Source organism: Micrasema longulum, unplaced genomic scaffold, assembly GCF_059751315.1.
Source record: "Micrasema longulum isolate JH-2025_06_02 unplaced genomic scaffold, ASM5975131v1 h1tg001476l, whole genome shotgun sequence".
Taxonomy (NCBI): Eukaryota; Metazoa; Arthropoda; class Insecta; order Trichoptera; family Brachycentridae; genus Micrasema; species Micrasema longulum.
This window is the reverse complement of record NW_028278661.1, coordinates 106,355-127,616: the sequence shown is the minus strand read 5'-3', so window position 1 is coordinate 127,616 and position 21,262 is coordinate 106,355. Positions and strand designations below refer to the sequence as shown.

General features: G+C 33.5%; 1 protein-coding gene across 1 annotated transcript in view; it reads left to right on the top strand.

The window, feature by feature from the left end:
• LOC148275264 (uncharacterized) overlaps nt 1-20,291 on the top strand; it is a 69,126-nt gene extending 48,835 nt beyond the window's left edge. The window contains exons 3-6 of the mRNA XM_088235941.1: nt 479-707; nt 14,593-14,781; nt 15,905-16,040; nt 20,085-20,291. Coding sequence (XP_088092067.1) covers nt 485-707; nt 14,593-14,781; nt 15,905-16,040; nt 20,085-20,220 — 684 coding nt within the window. The 5' untranslated portion in view covers nt 479-484 and the 3' untranslated portion in view covers nt 20,221-20,291. The remainder of the gene's footprint in view (nt 1-478; nt 708-14,592; nt 14,782-15,904; nt 16,041-20,084) is intronic.
• The last annotated feature ends 971 nt before the right edge of the window (nt 20,292-21,262 follow it).

The window sequence follows — 21,262 nt, the reverse complement described above, 5'->3', positions numbered from 1 at the left end:
TTATTTGCATTCAAATCACGTATGAAATGTCACTTCCTGAATATTTAAGTTTTTCCCTTTCACCCCCCCCCTTTCCTTCCCTCTTTACCACCGCCATCTCTTCATAGTATAGTGTAGATATTTAGTCAATTTTTACTTTTAAAAAAAATATTTTGTTTTATAAAGAAATTATTAATAAGCTAACAATATGGTCATATTCCACTGATTTTCTCAAATTGAACGGTTTGGGTAGGTAGGAAGAAATTGCCTTAAGGCAATATGCCCGCCCTTATGCATATGAATGTAAACTGTATATGTATATAGTGTTTAAATAAATTTAAAAAAATAAAAATATTCATAAATTTCATAAAAAGTTTTTGTAAAATTCTAAACATAACTACTTTTACACATCTAGAAAATTTTATCACTGTAACTCTCCAAAAAAAGAGACTAACTCTTGTGCTTGTAAAAAAATATAAATAAATGTTTTTTTTCTTAGCTCGCAATGAAGGCCACGGCCTTCCGCCGCTGCCTCGTGTTCGGCACGTTCCTGGGCTGCTGCCTGGCGGGCGCGCTGCTGGCGGGCGCGCTGGCCACGCCGCGCTGGGTGCGCGCGCACGCCGCCCGCGCCAACAGCGCCGACAGCAGGGGCCGCGTGCACTTCGGTCTGTTCTCCGGCAGCCGCGAGCTCAACGTGGCTTACGGCTGGAGGACCTTCCACTTCAGTGGTCAGTATCATTCCTTAGCAACTAATATAATTGATGACTGCGGGGCGAGATGGTTGGATCGTGAGGGGGAATACGCCGCATCATCGGGCATCAGAGACGGATGGATAGAGTGTCGTGTGACCTAAACTGAGGTGGTCAGAGTGTGTGGAGAAGAACACTGCATCCTTCAGCAGTAAGAACCGATGAGTATAGATGTTACTTGGATAATGCCAGTACCAGTGGCAAGCGGTGATTTTATTTATAGGTAAGCTATAAAAAATATTATTTGTTTGTACCTACATAGAAGATACATAGTATAATGTATGTTATTTATTTATACTTTTAATTTTTTTTTCTCCTTTTTTTATACAGAATAATGTTCCCTCACTGGGGTGTCCCGTATATATACTATAACTTGCTATTTTTTCTTTGGTTCTGTGTGCTACAACTCTCATCTATGAAATCAACTCAAACGACGCAACTTCGTGATACATTGTGTAGCTATGTAATCCATTAATTTAACACATAAATTATATAAATGTTTATAATTCAGTCACTATTAGGTATTCTCATTACGATTGAAATGTTAACTGGCCGATTTGTTCTAGAAATGAATAATGCCAAAAACGGCCGCGTCGAGCGCCACATGTGTTGCGAGTCATATGTCAAAAGTATTATCTCAAAGAAAAATGGTCCTTAAGAAATAATGTTTGAAATACTTTTATTTCAATTATTTATTGATAATTCTTGATGGGATTCCATTGTAATGATGTAATTACTTTTATTTACATATAAGTTATTAATTTAAAAATACTTGGTACACTTCCACTTATTTATTTGACTAATTAGCGCTTTCACCCTCTAATGGGCATCTTCAGACTGGTGAATATTATACAGTGTGAGGATAATTTATATAATACTAAATATTATCTTAAGTGTAGGTTCATTTGAAAATAAGTTGAAAAAGATACAATACGCAATATTTCAATGGAACAGAGTGAGACAAATTGAAATACTGTTTTCCAAATCGAGAATCTTCAAAGAATTTGTATAATCAGCAAGTTTTCTCTAGGAGAAAAATCCCGCTACTAAGTTTAATATGTTGAAAATATAGTACACTTATTTGTAAGAAAAAAAAAGCTGGAGTAATCGGCTAGTTCTTGGCTCATTGCTGGCGCTGGACGCGCTTTATTAGTAATTTTATTTATATTAGGAGAAAAATATAAATGGTGACAATGATTTATAAAAAAATATTCATTATTTGTTTGTTTTTCTGTAAATAAAGTTACCGTAAAACATTTTATGGTTAGTCAAATATAATGGTAAGCTGCGCATAATCTCTTCTATACACGGTTCGCCCCTGGCCCGGGCCAGTACCCTTGATGTATTATAGGATATGATCATTAGGATGATGGAATATCGAATAAGGATTCTTTTGTGAGGGAGAAACGGTGCTCTGGATCATTGGGCACCAACAATGTGGAAGTTCAGACGGGAAATTGGATACAAAAATGCTTCTTATACGTGGTAAAAATTATACTTTGCAACGTCACAGGTTTTGTGGCAACCGCAAAAGATTAGCGGTTTCTGGGGTAGCAATGTTTTTAGACTTTTAGCGTGTTTTGAGGGTTCATCATCATCATTCCGTTTCCGCACCTAATGGTGCATAGGGCACTGCATTGGTACACCACTCGCAGCGTATCTTGATCAATTTTGTCACATGAAGGTGAGATGATCAGTCTTACGCTTCAGGTACCAGTCCAGGGGCTATGAAATATTCCGATGTGAAAACACCCTTTCAAATAAATATTTCGTATTAACCATATTGGGAATAGAACCCGAGACTTCTCGCATGGTAGGCAAACGCGCTGACCGTTACACCACGAGGCCGACAAATTACAATTTTTAGCCTATATTGACGATTAGCGGGTACAAATAATTTTTACGGTGTTTACAACTTTTAAATGTCTGAAATACTCGCCGACCTTAACCTTTCCCTCACTAAGCATCCAAAAATTACGCATGATCCGAACGGGGGGACCAAATGAACCCAGCGCCTACTTGTATATGGCGTCAGGAGAATAAAACGTTACAAGTGTTTATGACCGTGCAATAATTTATTAATGTTTTCGCGTACACATATTTTACTCATTCGTGTATTTTATTCATTTTTTTTAGTTTGCCGAATGCTTATGTACATAAAGTGAAAGTGACCAAATCGGTCTATGGGGGATTCGAATCCCCCCTTCGGTCCAGCTAGGCTAATACGTGAAGTCGCGGGCGGTGTAATTTCGAAGTTTCGGTGGGATTTTCAAAGTAACAAAACTTTAAAAAATCAGCCATCATAATACGATACATTTTTTTTGCTTTTTTTGATAGTCTATCAACAAATAAAAGAAAAACCTCAGAACTTTCTCATTGAAACCTTATCATCGAGCACTATTCAAGTGGCAAACAAAACAAACCTCTCCAATGGTTGAATTAGCAATGGGAACGAAAGGTGGTTCGATAAACCTGTCTAAATTTGCTCTCCGCGATTTGCTGATTTTACCTTTCGATGGCATTGCTAATTTGACCACTCGAAAAGTTCGTTTTACTAGTGAAGATTGAGAAAACCCGGGGCTTGAGTAATTCTACCGAGATGGCCGGATAGGCTTGCCAGCAGCTCAATCACAAATAACTATCGACATGATAACAATTTCTTACCATGGTTGTTTATCGTATTCGCGATCACAACAATCAGTGGTAATGCATTGAAGATGTTAGGATTTGTTCTGTCAGGGTTTTCGAAAACACCCGCGTACTGAGAACTCTTTACAACTCCTTGGTGCGAAGTAGACTCGAGAGCGGCTCGATGATTTAGGGGGCCACATGAACTGAAGAGAAAATCCATCTCTTATGATGGAGAAAATCCAAAAGAAATTTCTGAGATATCTCTACATGAGAGAGTGCGGGTATTATCATTGGCTCTAACCAACCGAGTTTCTCCAGGGTATGCTCGGCTACAACAGTTTAGAGACTAGAAGGAATGTGTATTTGACTACACATTTTTATCGATTGTTGCGCGGTATGATCGATATTTCCGAAATTATGATGAGCATTGGTTTGTATATTCCTAATAAATACCTAAGACAGCGTCAGCATAGATTATTTTATATTTCGATATACAGGACCAACCTGCCTATGGTTAAGCCTGTTGGAAGGGCTACCGCTATGCTGAACAACATCGCTCTGGATGTTGATCTGTTCCACGTATCCGAAGGGGTTTTCCGGAGCAGGATTTTCCTACTACTTTGACATGAGTCTTTTTCATGTATTTTTTTCATTTTTATAATATGTGCGTATTTGTAATGTATATGTTAAATTTAAATAAATGAATTGAATTGAAAAATGCAACATTCGTGAACAACTAATATTAAATGTCAAAATATTTACGTTTTGCGACGTATAATCCCACTGCGCAATCACATATTTGAATTTCGCCGGTGTAAATATGGAAAATATTCCAAAACTGCTATTTTTATTTATTTATTTATTATTTATCACGCTATTCATTGCATTTAGCCGGCAGTTGGCAAGCCAAAGTCATAGTCATTGTAATTTAATTTTTACTCTTTTGTATTAGATACTCCTTACTATATTGTATTATTTTTATAGTAAACGCCGATTATTCGCCAGTGAACTGTATTTACTTACGAGGAAAACAAAAAACAAACCGACACGAGCGTTGACTTAGAGATTACACACGCGTTGACTTATGACCGCGATAACTTTCACAGTAGTAGCACAGTAGTAACTCTTTCACAGTAGTAGCCGCTCGATTGTGGAAAAATCTACCCACTAATGTTAGAGACGCCCCTTCTTTATTTACATTTAAGTCAAGATTGAAACGTCACTATCTAAATATTTAAATTGTTCCTCTATCCTTCTTTTTTCCTTCCTATCCCCTCTCCTCTCTTCATAGTATAGTGTTAATTTTTTTTGAATATATGTTTATTTTTGTTGATCTTTGCTTTTATTTTTTGTATAAAATTGTAAGATTCAATATGTTTATAATTTTCTCAATCTAAACAGTTTGGGTAGGTAGGAAGAAATTGCCTGAAGCCAATATGCCCGCCCTTATATGTATATATGTAAACAATAAGAGGATCTATCCCAATTAATAAAACTCGCAGTTCTTAAAACACAGTTTAATACACAAAGAGAAAATAAGCACGGAGCAACACAACAACGATGCGTACACGGTGAGTTCTGCAGGAGGAGAGAGAGAGGGCAGAGCTTCAGGCTGCTGGCCCTAGGGGTGGCGGAAGTGTCTGAGTGTTGCCGTCCTGACGGGGTTGCCATCGTTATATATATTATATTGTATATAAATATTTTATTTTTTTTTTAATAAAGTGTCAAATAAAATAAAATAAAAGAACTTAAGATTTTTTTAATTTTTTTTCAAATAAAAACTTTTATTAGCATAAACAAAAAATACATTCAGTAGAAAAATGGAACACTTAAGGTTGAACTTGCCAAAAAAGAGTCTAGCTCTTGTGTTTAGCAAGTTTACAAAATAACATAAAATGCAAAACAAAATAATAAAATTAAAAAAAAATAAACAATTTTAAAAATTGAGAAAATATAACACTAAAAAATATTAAATAAAAACGCATAATTTATAAACACGGGCACATATTAAACATACATCTCTTTTTTCAAAATACAGTTGATGTTAATTATGTCAAGAAGCTTTTCTTTAATTTATCCTTAAATTTTCCGTAATTTATTTCTTGACGTAGATTTTGTGGTAAATTATTGAAAAGCTTCCGTCCTATGTAAGTATAATGATGTTTGGCCGTGGTAGTTTTAATTCTCGGTAGAGCGAGGCATCCTGTTCTCAACCTTCCCGTAATACGGTCCGATGGGAGGCTCTCCTTATGCACCTGGAGCATACAGCATATTCATTATTGTTCATTGTGATCGCTGAAATGCTTAACACGTTTTTAAGCGCGTCGATAGTTATTTGTGATTGAGCTACAGTTCAAGGATTGCTGTGGCTTTGGATCATTTTACAACAATTTTATAGTAGTGACTAAATTAGTAGTGACTGAATTTTCGTTTAGAATACCAGCCCTGCAAAGGTCTCTTCCCTTAGGCAAAATCCAAACTTGTACAACTAGTAATAGTTCTACATTATCTCTGACTTGTACACTTCTTTTTTTTTTCGTTTGCTTTATTTCGGAACTTCTCCGCGTTCGAATTTTGAAGGGGAAACCACAGAAAACGCACTCGGGAAAATCCAGAATATGGACAAACATCACAGACCTTCCGTTCCACTCGGATACCAGCGTTCGGCAATTTGTGATCTTTTGTTTATTTTGACGATAGCCTTAACTACTCAACGGTTTTTGATACACCAATCTCTTGAGAAAAGATCTTACGGCTAACAAGTTACAAGTCACTAAAGGAAATGATTATTAGGACAATTTACGAGTCAAATCTGAATTCTACCAGTCTTCAAAAGTAGGCGATAATGGAATTAATCTTGGCGACTTGTATGGAGGGCAACGTAGATTAAGTAATTTTTCAAAATAATCATAACAGTAATTTAAAGTTCAAATTTGTTTCAACAGAGGGAAAACATTTTGAGAAGGCAATTTGCAGGGCTTATGATTGGCTGGTATATATAGATATAGATATGGATATGTTAATAAATAATGTCTTTAATAAAATTATTTGTGCCTATTAAATATGTACACACTTCTGTTTTGAATTTTGGTACTCCGGTTCTGTATTTATTTATTTTTTATCTTATAATTGCGTTATCATTCACTTATTTTTTGCTTTTTTTTACATTTTTCCAAATATTTTTTTGAAAGCATAAATTATATGTACTTTTTTTCGCTCCTTATTTCTTCGCTCCCAATTTAAGTTAGAAGTAATTATTATCATACAACTATGTAGTGCTATCATATGATTTAATGTAACGGATCTTTACCGACAAGCCATCTTGGCGAATCTTGTAAAAAAAAAAAAAAGTTTTAAAAATAACTAAAATGTAATATTGTATGTAAATAATAAATAAAAAAAATATTTTTTTTTTTTAAAAAGTAGCCGCTTCACACACTGTAACATTTACCATTCTGCCTATGTTTGAACGTCCAAATTTCCTCAATTCTTCCATAATTTGACTTTTGTGAAGTAAAAGAGCTGAAACCTTTATCACGTGGGTGAGATTCATCCGGCTGAACCAATTCACCTACTAGGCAACGCCTGAAAACAAATTTTCAATTTTTATACTTAGTTGATTCAACAATGTTTTGAGTATGTCCAAATGCTTGCAGACTGGCCGGATTTCCTCCCCAGGGAGTTGTTCATATTAAAATTTGTTGCAATAGAGAGGGAAAACATTTTTAAGAAGGCAATATGGATGTCTAGGCATTTACGGGGCTTATGATCTGTCATTGGCTGGTTTGCCAGTCTGCAGGCATTTGGATACACTTAAGGCATTGTTGTAATTTAAAGTGATTAAATTTATATTAAATACCTTAAATTAACATATTACAACAGAGATGAAGAACATTTAAGAGAAGGTAATATAGAAGTCTAGGCATCTACAGGGCTTATGACCTGTCATTGGCTGGTTTAAGTGGCCACTTTACACATTGTGTAACATTGCCCTGTAGATGCCTAGACTTCTATATTACCTTCTCTAAAATGTTCTTCATCTCTGTTGTAATATGTTAATAATAACAGCTCCCGGGGAGTTGAATCCAGTCCTTGTCTACAAAAATTTGGACAAACTCAAAATATTGTTGATTAAATACCTTGTTAAGAATTTATTTTTGCAATTTAATTTAATACTAGTAAATCAACACAATTTTTGCTGCAATTAGTCAAATAATGAGGGGAAGTTCAGTGCTACGGGAAATTGGATTTAAAAAAAATATGCGCGGTAAAAATTACAGCATTTAATTGTACGTCGAAGTTTCACTAAAAGATGTTTGAAATTTTATTTAAAAATAAACTACTTTTGATGACGTCACAAGTTCTTCTAAATCAACGACTGATATAGTGTTGTGATAGATTTCCAGTTTACGGGAAGCCAAATCACCAATCAGGACAACTCACCAAAGAGAACTAGTGACGTCACGCGTGGAGTAATTAAAAAATTACAGAATTTAAAAAATCATAGCGCCCATAAGACAATACATAGAATTCAAAAAAATATGTAAAAATTAATTGTCTATTGACGAATAAAAAAAATAATGCAAAAACATCCTTACGAGTAATAATGACAATATTCGACAGAAACACTGTAAAATGAAACATTTGTCAGTGTGTAATAAGTTTATGTTCCTTTAATTATGTTTATTTTATTATCATATCAAAATGTTGAATTGGTCAACTATATTATGAAAATCTCTCTCCTCCACTCCTCCACTCTATTTCCTCATCCCTTAACCTTCTTACGAGCTCCTTTTTTCTCATGTTTTATATAATATATTATTTTTCTCTTTACTGTGTAACATGACATGTTCTCTTATTGTATTTGTGAAAATCTTTAACTGGATGTATCTACTATTTTTAATATGTTGTGTATTCTTATATAACAACTGTTGTTTTTCCTTAATAAATCAAAATAAAAATAAAATAAAATAAAAATAACCCCTCCGTATAATTTGCCAAACTAACCGTAAAAGGAGCAATGGAAGCGGTAGAGTTAAATTCAAGTGAAATAGCGGTTTATGAAATTGGAATTTTTAAAGAGTTACAACTCGTTGAATGCCAAAAAATATTACTTTTTGTCACAGAACACCCACAGTCTGCAAAATAGGTTCGGGTATGTAAATGCTTTCTTTGTAAATGTAATCAAGTAAAATAATGATATTTTGTAATTTATTTGTGATCTCGAGGGCACCATCGAAAGTTTTTGTATTAGACCATCTATTCATATAATTTAAACATCATATTTATTTACGATAATCCAACCTCTTTACTGTAATTTGAACATTACCGTCTTAGACAATGGACGATATTTCATACGGGTTCTCACACCCACTCAATGAACGAATCGACTTTTTGTTATCGTAATCATATCAGGTTTGGATACGAAAAATTGTAAACCGAAATCGCTCAAAGGCAGTTTTATGTGCTTCGATGAATTTTTTATTTTTTATTTATTTAAATTAAAATTTCATTGATAAACCCTTACGGGTTACATGCATTTAACAAAATATTTTTACTTTTAAAATTCACATTCTACTGTTAATAATAATATTTTTAACATCTTTTGTAAAGGTTGTCTGAGTCTTTTGTTTAGTTTTGTCTGGTAGTTTGCTGTATAATTTCAGTCCATGGTTTATTATTCTCGATTGTCCTTTTCTCGTTTTAAAAGGTTGTATTTGATTTTTTTCTGATATTATCGTATTGTGTTCATGTTACTAAAGTTTTTTTTCAAGTTTTAATTCTTCGTCTACAATTACATCAGTGGCTAATTTATGTATAAATTTTAAGGATTCTAGTTTAAAGAGTTTAGTTACATTTAATTGTTTAGTTTGTTTAAAAAGTTCTGTAGTTGCTGTTAGATAGGAAAGGTCATATACTAACTTTAATATTTTATTTTGCTGTCTTTGTAGTCTGTTTATGTCATTTTGATTTCCTGTTCCCCATAGTAGTTGCATATAGCATATCTTAGTTTTTACATACATTTACTTCATACATTTTTTTTTCCTTTGTTGGAACAAAGTTTTTGATTTAAAAAAAAGACTCGATAAAGTCGCCACTTTGCTAATTAAATTGTTGATATGAATTGTCCATGTCAATTGTCTGTCTATTGTTAGTCCTAAGTATTTAACATGTTAAATTTCAGTTAGTCGTTCAGTATATATGTAAGCATCTATTTTGTGACATTTTTTTCTACATTCAAAATGGATAATATTGCATTTTTTTTCATTAAGTGTACATAAGTTTGTATTTGTCCATTTCATTTTTAATTTGAATATTCAGTGTTTTTTTAATGATAATTTTTATTAATTTAAAAAGGGGAAATTAAAATCGTTTATAATATTGTTTATTTGGTTATTAATTATTTTTTCGTATTATGGAATCGCTGTTCAATTTCTAAGGAGTCTTATATATATTTATTTTCAACATGAAGTACTTTTAATCCAGTGTCTTTATTGAATTTATGATTATTTTATATCAGATGGTTTGCGAATTCAGAAAAACTATTAATTATTAAATAAATAAAAAAATAAAAAAATAGTGGTTAAAAAGAAAGTTGTTTTTATTTATTTTATTATTATGAATAACCAACCACAAAGTTAGTGCTTCAAATATAAAATTTATGACGGTTTTAATTTAGAACATTATTGCGACCTTAACCATACCCAAAACACTTAATTTGGTTGAATTGACTGAACTGTATCAGTTTTATTTCCCTTTTTGAAACAGTTTTATGCACCATTTCGAAATGAATTCCGTGATTTCGGGTTCCGGGTGGCCAAAACACGTGTGTGCCTCGGACAACCGAACTAGCTCTTCCTAGTAATATGATGTCTCGCACCGTATTCAGAAGTTAGCAAAAGGGCCGAACAGCCAGCATTCGTACTTCACTGAGTAGGTACTCGGGATCAATTACTAGGATCTCGATTAATCAAATTATATGTCTGACCAAAGAACCCGGAGGTGCCAAACAAGGCTAGCAACTAGGTTAGCAAGGGTTGACAGTATAATATGAATGTACGGGATGAGAGCCAGGGCGTAGCCTAGTACCAAAGAGTTCCAGAAAAGGAAAGGAAGCTGGTTCGCTAGGAGAGCCCTGAGTGGGTGTCCTTACCAAAAACTACCAAAAAGTTAGGTAAGCAGAAAGGTTAGAGGACGGCCCGGAATACTCTGACTTCTGGGGCTAGAAATCCGCCTTATAAAGGACAAAATCGAGGGGGGATGAGAAATTTAGGGGTCTCGCGGGGCCTGAGGTCAGCGCGGGTGGCTGGAGGGCATCGCATTGGAATGCGGCCGAATATGCAAACCTATACCATATGTTAGAGGAGTTGTTTATACGTAACTATCTCGTAAGAAAAGGATAACAATATGCGAAAAAATGTATAGGGAAAAAGCGGGTGCTATAAAATCAATTTAAACATAATTATTTCAATAAAACAAACATTACAAATCATAATAGGGAACAGTTTGAACATAAAAAAATATAAACAGAATTGTTCAATAAACAATTTGTACAAGAAAAAAATTGAGGTAAATGAATTAGAAAGATAATAAAAAATAAGTAAAATATCAAATATTTTTTCCCTCCCAGTCATTAAAAGACATGTAAAAAAAATGTGATTATACGTCAATGGCCACAGCTCTTGGAAGAAAAAAAAACCTCTGAACTTCCTAATTCAAATTTTGCTAACATAGTTTTTGCGTTTTTTCAACCTCTTCTTCTTCAACTTGGATAATATTTTAACTACTGCACCACCGAGTAAATAAACATTTACTGTGAAATGCACAAAGTAACGATTTTTAAGTACTGTCGATTACTGAAGTATCGGTATGTTATCTTCTCGTTAATTTTCCAATGGATGCTTTTTATAGCCAATACAAGCTAACACTCTCATTAGCGCTCACTGAAGTATGTACACTACGCTACAGATTGCATTTTACAATCAAGATGACACTTAAACTAATTGCCTATAATTATTCACGGATCGAAATAGAAAATCAATCTACTTTTAATTATTTAATTAACTGACCGTAAATGCCCTTACTTTGGTTTCGAACACGCCGAAATAATATAATAATATTATATTTATTTATTACTTATAAAATTTGCACATCAACTAGTATTTACACTGAAGAACGAACTATTTAAAAATAAAATATTTATTTATCAAAAACATACAAAAATTAAAATACAAATTATCAAGTCCTACTGAACTGCATAAAATTCAGTTCGTCAGCAGGTGCTTATAGTTATGTTCTAATATACAGGGTGTTCATTAAACCCTGTCACATCCGAAACCACGATGATCACTATGAGCAAGAAGACATATTGGCACATTAAAATATTTTTTTAAAACAAACAAATATTTTTTTAATAATATCAAAAAAGCAAATGGTTGTTTACTTCTGCAGGAGTAAAACGAAGAGGGGGAGGGGGAGTCTGATATTGCGCCGCGCTCCCCTCACTTTTCCCCTGCAGAAGTAAGCAACCGTTTGTTTTTTAAATATTTTATTTAATTTGTTCTAAATATTTTTAAAAATATGCTAATATGTCTTCTTGCCCATACTGATCATCGTGGTTTCGGATGTGACAGGGTTTAAAGAACACCCTGTATTTACCTAATCTTATCTCTTAAATTTTATGACACATAAAAACACTTATTACTATGGAAAAAATAAAACTGAATAGTAAAACATTTTTTTTTTTGCCGCCATTTTCGGCAGAAAAATGTTCGGGAGCGACATGTTCACGTCAAGAAAATAGCTATTTATTTTCATGACTATATTTATACTCATTTTTAAGTCTGCATTGTTCATCATCATTATTTCCTTTCCGCACCTAATGGTGCATAGGGCACTGCATTGGTACACCGATTAAAGTGTATCTTATATAATTTAATAATATATAATTTGATAATTTTTGTTACATGAAGGCAAGATGATCAGTCTTACGCTTCAGGCACCAGTCTAGGGACTATGAAAAATTCTAGTGTAAAAACACCTTTTAAATAAATATTTCATGTCAACCATGCTGAGAATCGAATCCGAGACCTCTTGCTTGGTAGGTAAACGCGCTGACCATTACACCACGAGGCCGACTTTATTACAATAAAAATAATATTTAAAAATAAATATTGCCACCCACATTTTGTGGTTTCATCATTCGTAACCTTGTCTTACATCGATTTCCCATTCGACATTCTTCTAAGAGATCGCATTCCGAATGCATTCACTTTGTTTTCATACTTCCCCTGTCAGTTCCATATTTTATTTCTATATATAAGCGTTAGGGCTATAACTCCGTTGTGCACTGTTAGTCTAGCTTCGATTTACGTATTTTTATTAGCAATTACTGTGCTTAGTGCGTCATTCTGTTTGTTGCCCATGGTGATCAGCCCAGCATAAAATTGGCAACTTCAATTTTCAAAAGCTAATTTAAGTATTTTTTGTTGTTTGGAGCAATCGAAATATGATAAAAAAAATAATCTGTAATTCAAAATACTGCTTCCAGAGCCACACAAAATATTAAGATATATCAGATACTTTATCCACACAAAAAGTTAGGTTATTGAGCGATCGAAATGTCATGAAGAAGAACCCGTCATTCAAAATACTGCAACCAGAGCCACACAAAATATTAAGATATATCAGATACTTATCCACACAAAAAGTTATGTTATTGAGCGATCGAAATGTCATGAAGAAGAACCCGTCATTCAAAATACTGCTACCAGAGCCACACAAAATATTAAGATATATCAGATACTTTATCTACACAAAAAGTTATGTTATTGAGCGATCGAAATGTCATGAAGAAGAACCCGTCATTCAAAATACTGCTACCAGAGCCACACAAAATATTAAGATATATCAGATACTTTATCCACACAAAAAGTCAGGTTATTGAGCGATCGAAATGTTATGAAGAAGAACCCGTCATTCAAAATACTGCTACCAGAGCCACACAAAATATTAAGATATATCAGATACTTATCCACACAAAAAGTTATGTTATTGAGCGATCGAAATGTCATGAAGAAGAACCCGTCATTCAAAATACTGCTACCAGAGCCACACAAAATATTAAGATATATCAGATACTTATCCACACAAAAAGTTATGTTATTGAGCGATCGAAATGTCAGGAAGAAGAACCCGTCATTCAAAATACTGCAACCAGAGCCACAAAAAATATTAAGATATATCAGATACTTTATCCACACAAAAAGTCAGGTTATTGAGCGATCGAAATGTTATGAAGAAGAACCCGTCATTCAAAATACTGCTACCAGAGCCACACAAAATATTAAGATATATCAGATACTTATCCACACAAAAAGTTATGTTATTGAGCGATCGAAATGTCATGAAGAAGAACCCGTCATTCAAAATACTGCTACCAGAGCCACACAAAATATTAAGATATATCAGATACTTATCCACACAAAAAGTTATGTTATTGAGCGATCGAAATGTCAGGAAGAAGAACCCGTCATTCAAAATACTGCAACCAGAGCCACACAAAATATTAAGATATATCAGATACTTTATCCACACAAAAAGTCAGGTTATTGAGCGATCGAAATGTTATGAAGAAGAACCCGTCATTCAAAATACTGCTACCAGAGCCACACAAAATATTAAGATATATCAGATACTTATCCACACAAAAAGTTATGTTATTGAGCGATCGAAATGTCATGAAGAAGAACCCGTCATTCAAAATACTGCTACCAGAGCCACACAAAATATTAAGATATATCAGATACTTTATCCACACAAAAAGTCAGGTTATTGAGCGATCGAAATGTTATGAAGAAGAACCCGTCATTCAAAATACTGCTACCAGAGCCACACAAAATATTAAGATATATCAGATACTTTATCTACACAAAAAGTCAGGTTATTGAGCGATCGAAATGTCATGAAGAAGAATCTGTCATTCAAGAACCACACAAAATATTCAGATGTATAAAATATGCACAAAAAAATTGGTATACAGCAACCTAATTGTAATAGTGAATGATCATTGTTAAGGCTCTATTTGTACAATATTCTTTATCCTTCTAGACACAGAATAAAATATAAAAATAATTAAGATAATTATGGCACTGGCGAGAGTATAAAATGTTGTTAAACAGCGCCAAATTATTTTTTAAATGTCCCGTTTTTGAATATTTTTTTCTACTTTCAGTACCTATGATGGTCCAGTCGGAGCCTGAACTTCTCCACCCTGCTGCCTGGATGGCCACTGTAGCTTGCACGGGGATAGGGCTGGCTCTAACGGCACTGGGCGCTCTATTCGCTGCTGTAAATACAGCAACAATTCCAGCGTCCAAACTTGCCGCTATTCCAGGCCTTTATTTATGGAACACACTCGCAGGTAAAGAGGCCTAATAATTAAGCTACTGACCGTAGAATTAAGAATAGTCCAGAAAGAGCGTAGAATCATATTTGAATACATCGGACTGTGTCCAATAATTCCCCCACTATGCCGCACTTTCGCCGCGCGCATTCGTGACGTCACCGCGTAATGTTGGACGATGGGAAAAATATAATTATAACACAAATGTAAGGTTAAAGAAAAGCAATCTGTTAATTTCTCTAAAATTTTATTGTGCACGCGGAAATATTTATTGACACAACAGAGTACATCAGCAAAGGGTCATTTAATAAGAGTAATTAAATTAATGAACTTAAACTTAAAATATAAAACAAATTTTATTTTACATAAAACTAATATTTTTATATCATGTTTTAAAGATAATGTCGGTCAAATGTCCACGATAGAGTTGTTTAATCCGAGATCTAATTTTCATTAGATGAGCAAAGTAGGGTAAAAAAATTTACTAACCTGGCAACACTAACGAAATGTTCATTTTGTTTCTTCGACAATCTTGGCAGATGGAAAAATAATTCAATTTTTAAGTAATGCTAACATTCATTTGCTAATTACACATGAAATTCATTCCATAGTCTGTGTATACGCGGTATAGGCGAGTGACTCAGATAGTTAATTAGAGGTGGAAAAATAATTTAATTTTTAAATAATGCATTTGCTATTAAAACATTCGTTTGCTAATTACACATGACATGTGATACCATCCTGTTTTTTTTTAAGATCCTAGCAGTATTTCTACACTTGAAAAGAACACAACATGGCATAGTTGAATTCAAATCAGGAGTTACGTACTGAGCGACGTCTACAAAGAAACTAATGGGTCATAACGTAAACCTACTAATTTATGAGTAGTTGAGTCGCCTTCTGTTTGATGTGCGTATGCGGTTTCTGGACTATTCTTAATTGTATGCTACTGACCCTAACAGCATTGGGCGCTCTATTTGCCACTGTAAATATAGCAACCCTTCCAGTATCCCAACTTGCCGCTATTCCAAGCCTATATTTATGGAACAAACTAGAACAGTGACGGATAGTCATCAATGGTGTGTCAGGGGTACAAGTTTATTACAAAAATGCAAGATTAATCCTTTCATTTTGTTTCTAGTGTTAGCAGATCTAGGAGCCATCTCACTGTGGGTCGCAGAGTACTATACGAAGATACAGTACAATGTTCTCAGTAGAGAAGATCTTAATAACAAATGGACGTCTGATGGGATGGCAGACTTCGGAAGATCATTTTGGTAATATATATAAATATTACAATATTTGAGTTTGTCCAAATGTTCGTAGACAAAAGACTGGATTTCACCCCCTCGGGAGTCATTAAGATTAACAAATCACAACAGAGATGGAGAATACCTTAAATAAGGGAATCAACTGGTCAAAGAAGAAGTTTAAAAATTGGAAAATTGTTTTCAGGCGTTGCCTAGTATGTAAAATAATTCTGTCAGATAAATCTCTTCGCAACAATAAAGGTTTCAGCTATTTAACTTCACTAAAATCAACAAATGGAAGAATTGAAGAAATATGGATGTTCAAACATGGGCAATGGTGAATGTTACACAGTGTGTAAAGTGGCCACTTAAACCAGCCAATGACAGGTCATACGCCCTGTAAATGCCTAGACTTCCATATTCCCTTATTTAAGGTATTCTCCATCTCTGTTGTAATTTGTTAATATATAAATACATTTTATTTTCAAAAACACAATATTTTATAGTGTATTTTCATCAATAATTTATATTGGGTGCTAATAAAATATATATGAAGATTACTAACTGTTTATTGGCCCCAATATATTCTATATGTTACCCAAACATTGCAAAACCATGACCCGGATTTAATTTAATAAATTTGTAAAAAATTGGTTACTGGGTTTAGGTCGAGAAAAATTGGAAAATTTACTCAAAAACATTCTTACATAGTAAATGGTATAAATTAATATTGTATAACTGTATAGTTAATTAACTAGTATTGTTTGTTTAGCATAAAAATGTCTGCCTTAAAACAGGTTGTACCTAGTTAGGCAGGCTAGACATGATCCAGAGAAATCTATTACCTAACTGCGTATGTAGTAGATAAAGTAATTGTTATTTTTGTTAATAAACCATGATTATTATTATTATTATATAAATTAGATTACCTTCAGACTTAGTTGTAAAAAGTAATTTTTTTAAAACAAAGAGTATAAACGCGATAAATTACTTTGCAAGGGAATGTCGTATTTTGAAAAAAACGGTCCTCAATTGGGTTCTTCTGCTTTTCATTCAGATTAAAGGTGGTAAAAAAAATGTAACTGCTGTTTTAAAACAGTTACCCTCCCGAAACACCTAAAACAATTTCACAAAAATAAATGAAATCATTTAAAAGAAACTAAAATAAATCACAAAGCGCAGAAGTAAATATGATAAATATAAATCGCTTCGCGCGATAAATTCAACGCCCCGCCGCACTCCGTACTGCGCTTCGCCCTAACTTCAAATCTATATCCATAATATCGATCTAATCGTATTTTAATCTCCCAAGAAAAAAGTACATACAAATATTCATGAAATATTCTCAGCCCGTCTCCACTCCACCCCACACCCGCGCAGTCCCGTGCCCTTGTCTATCCGTATTCTTAAAACGAAATTTCAAACAGCACAAAGTCGTTGCCGTTATAAAAGAACACCTAAAACTGAAGGTGTTTCCACAACGGAGTAGCAAATTAAACTGAAACAGTGTTAATACTTTAAGGGGGGGGGGGGTGGGGTCGCATAATGCACTAAACTGTTATTTTTTAAACGTCTCTAATTCAGAAGTTCTATCCTCTGAAATAAACAGGAGTAACTTATACTCGAGAAATGAATATGTATGAACCTAGAATAAGCAAAGTTTGTATGTAAATATAAAGTGCCACTGCTTACTTTAATGGGCAGCGGTGTGACGCCTAATTAGTTTATTATTTAAACTACATAATTCACCAAGTCCACATTATCAAATCTTTATTTCAAAGTCTTTAAAAAAAAAAATATAAATCTCAACGAGTTACTTCTTTTTAATTTATTGAATAGTTTGTTGGTTTTATATTTCCATAAATTGTTCTAATTAGGCTAAGGTATTTCATATACAAATTAGTTTGTCATATGAATATTTAATTACACCTGTTTAAATAGGGATATCCTTGTGTTCATTTATTTGAATATATTCACTGCCTAGATTTCAAGACACGTTTATCAAACTAAGCCTAAATTTGGTTTATGTATCGTATTATCATCGCTATAGTTTTTTTAAGTTTTGTAATATTTTAAATACTCCGCGCGTGACGTCACTAGTTCTCTTCAATGGGTTGTCCCTGTTAGTTAACTTCCCGGAAATCGGAAATCTATTACAACTGGTTGATTTAGAAGAACTTCCGATGTCATTTAAAGCAGATGGTTTTTATATTTTTTATGAATTTTTCATACATTTTTAAGAAACTTCGCTGTACAATTAAATTACAGTATTTGAGTTTGTCCAAATGTTCGTAGACGAAAGACTGGATTTCACCCCTTCGGGAGTCATTAAGATTAACAAATTACAACAGGGATGGAGAATACCTTAAATAAGGGAATATGGAAGTCTAGGCATTTACAGGGCTTATGACCTGTCATTGGCTGGTTTAAGTGGCCTCTTTCCTAGTATGTGAAATAATTCAGTCAGATGAATCTCTTCACAACAATAAAGGTTTCAGCTCTTTAACTTCACCAAAATCAATAAATGGAAGAATTGAAGAAATATGGATGTTCAAACATAGGCAAAATGGTGAATTTTACACAGTGTGTAAAGTGGCCACTTAAACCAGCCAATGACAGGTCATAAGCCCTGTAAATGCCTAGACTTCAATATTCCCTTATTTAAGGTATTCTCCATCCCTGTTGTAATTTGTACAATTAAATGCTCTAATTTTTATGGTGTGTAAAAAAACATTTTATCAGAGTTAATGTAGATAGTCTGAATCAGGTAGAAGAATTTGTGTATCTGAAAGTATGTTTACTAGGGATGGAAAGACTGAAAAAGCTATTGAAAGGAGGGTGCTTTGGCAGACAAACAAAAAAAAAACAAAACAATCACAAAAAAGGAGGCAAAACTAGCAGTTCATAATGGAGTTCTAGTGCCAACTCTAATGTATGGGAGCGAAGTATGGAATTGGAAAAATAATTATAAAAGTAGGTTAAATGCTGCCAAAATGCGATCCCTCAAGCGAATGTGTGGTAAAACAATGTATGATAGGTGCACAAATGTCGAGATCTGTAAACTATATAAGGCTGAGACTTGCATTATCGACAGAATCAAGATAGGGGTGCTGCGTTGGTTTGGACATGTAGAGCGAATGGACAGTGAAAGAATGGCTAAAAGGATCTACGATGCGAATGATGATGGACATGTTAAGAGTAGGAATAATCGGCGTGCGTGCATGAGAAGATGTATGAATGTAGAGAAAGCGAGGTCTGTATTCAAAGACAGAGTGATATGACATTCTATCCTCTCTGCCTCGTGGTGTAATAGTCAGCGCGTTAGCCTGCCATGCAAGAGGTCTCGGGTTCGATTCCCAACATGGTTGATGTGAAATATTTATTTAAATGGGTGTTTTCACACTAGAATATTTCATAGTCCCTGGACTGGTACCTGAAGCGTAAGACTGATCATCTTACCTTTTAGTCACAAAAATGATCAAGATACGCTGCAATTGGTGTACCAATGCAGTGCCCTATGCACCATTAGGTGCGGAAAGGGAACGATGATGATGATGATTCTCTCTGCCTACCCCTACGGTGAAATGACATGGTGGTTTGTTGTTGTTGTTGTAGGTATGTTTATATAAAATAAGAAATAAAAAAATAATATTTATGTTTTAAAATATAAGAGCGCATTAAAAGTGTTAAAGTATCATTTGATTTTGATTCAACAAAATGCAGGCATAGATTCCGCAAAGCAAAAGTACTTCTCTTTTATAAATTGAAGTTTTTTTTTTCTTTTCTCAGCAAAGCACCCAAATTTGAGTTGATACATATCTTAATTTACCAATGTTGCAAGGTTGCAAAATTGTTGCAAATTAACGAAGGATTTCACAACATTTAACGAGCGGATCACATGTAAACAACTTATAGAATAGGGCTGAACAATAAAATAATAAGTAAAAAAATTGAAGTTATTTCAATAAAAAAATTGTGGGAAATTCTCAAACCCCGTGCAGAAAATATCTAACATATTTTACGAGTAATTATGTATGTGAAATGTTAACGATAAGTGACTTTTGGTTTCAGGTTTGTTGTGGGAGCAGCTATAATATCTGCCCTCAACATCATCACCCTTATAATTGCGATGGCCGATGATCGGGAAAAGGATCCAATTGCTCCGATGATTGAGGAAAAATCCAACGGAGCAATAATGCTCTACTAATGGGCGGCCTTATTGTAAATACTTCACTTTTGTGATTTCTTAAGAATTGAACTAGACAAAACAGTGAAAAATTATTGTTAACATGTTAAGTGTTCAGAACGTGCTTGGTGCATACCAACGTGCAACAGTGTGATGCGTACAACACATCTATCGCATTCACTCTTCATTTCGTTTATGATCTTAAGTGCATTTTAGTTTGAGCGTGTACATATGTATTTCTGACAGGTCTGCTTTAATTCTGCAAGATATCATTTCCGTAAGACGCTTTGAAAATATCAAATGCACACCTTTTTTTTCAACAAGCCATTAATTGCTTAATTTGGAATTGAATCTATCCGACTTTATAAAGTATTTTTACATGTGTATTACAAATATATCAAGTATTTAAAGCTGTTAACTTTCTCACTCATCGTCCAGGTATTCAGATTTTAACAATTACCTTATCCCTTTTAGATACAGTCAGAAATCTTATATTTTAGCCGTAAATAACCTAAAAAATGTATTTGTATATATTGGAATATTTAAAATAGTAATTTAAGTTTTATGATATGTATTTTTAAGGATATTTTTTTTAATTAATATTCTTATAAGAATTGTGTGAATATTAGTAATGATTTGTTTTTAAGTAATTTCATAAGGAATATTAATTGATTTTAAAATTTTCATCCATTGTAAAAAGGCTAAAAGACTAATGCGTCATAAAGTAAAATTTGCAGAAGAGTTAATTCAAAAATTTTAATAAAATTAGCATGACTTTATTTACACTTAAATGCTTATAAATTTGTATAAACCACTTTAATTTTGAGTTACACTTCGACCGGTTTCATGGTTACTACATCATCGCCAGGAATTAAACTAACTTATAATTACACGCTTTGCTATTTATATTATAAAATATTGTTACAAAATTGGTGATGTTTTTATTCTCCTGTAAAGTTATCATTGAGTGACTTATGTTGTATGAAAATTAACTTTATTTTCTTAAGTGATGCATCACTCAATTAGCTTTTTTACTGTCAATATGTTAATACATATTTTTATT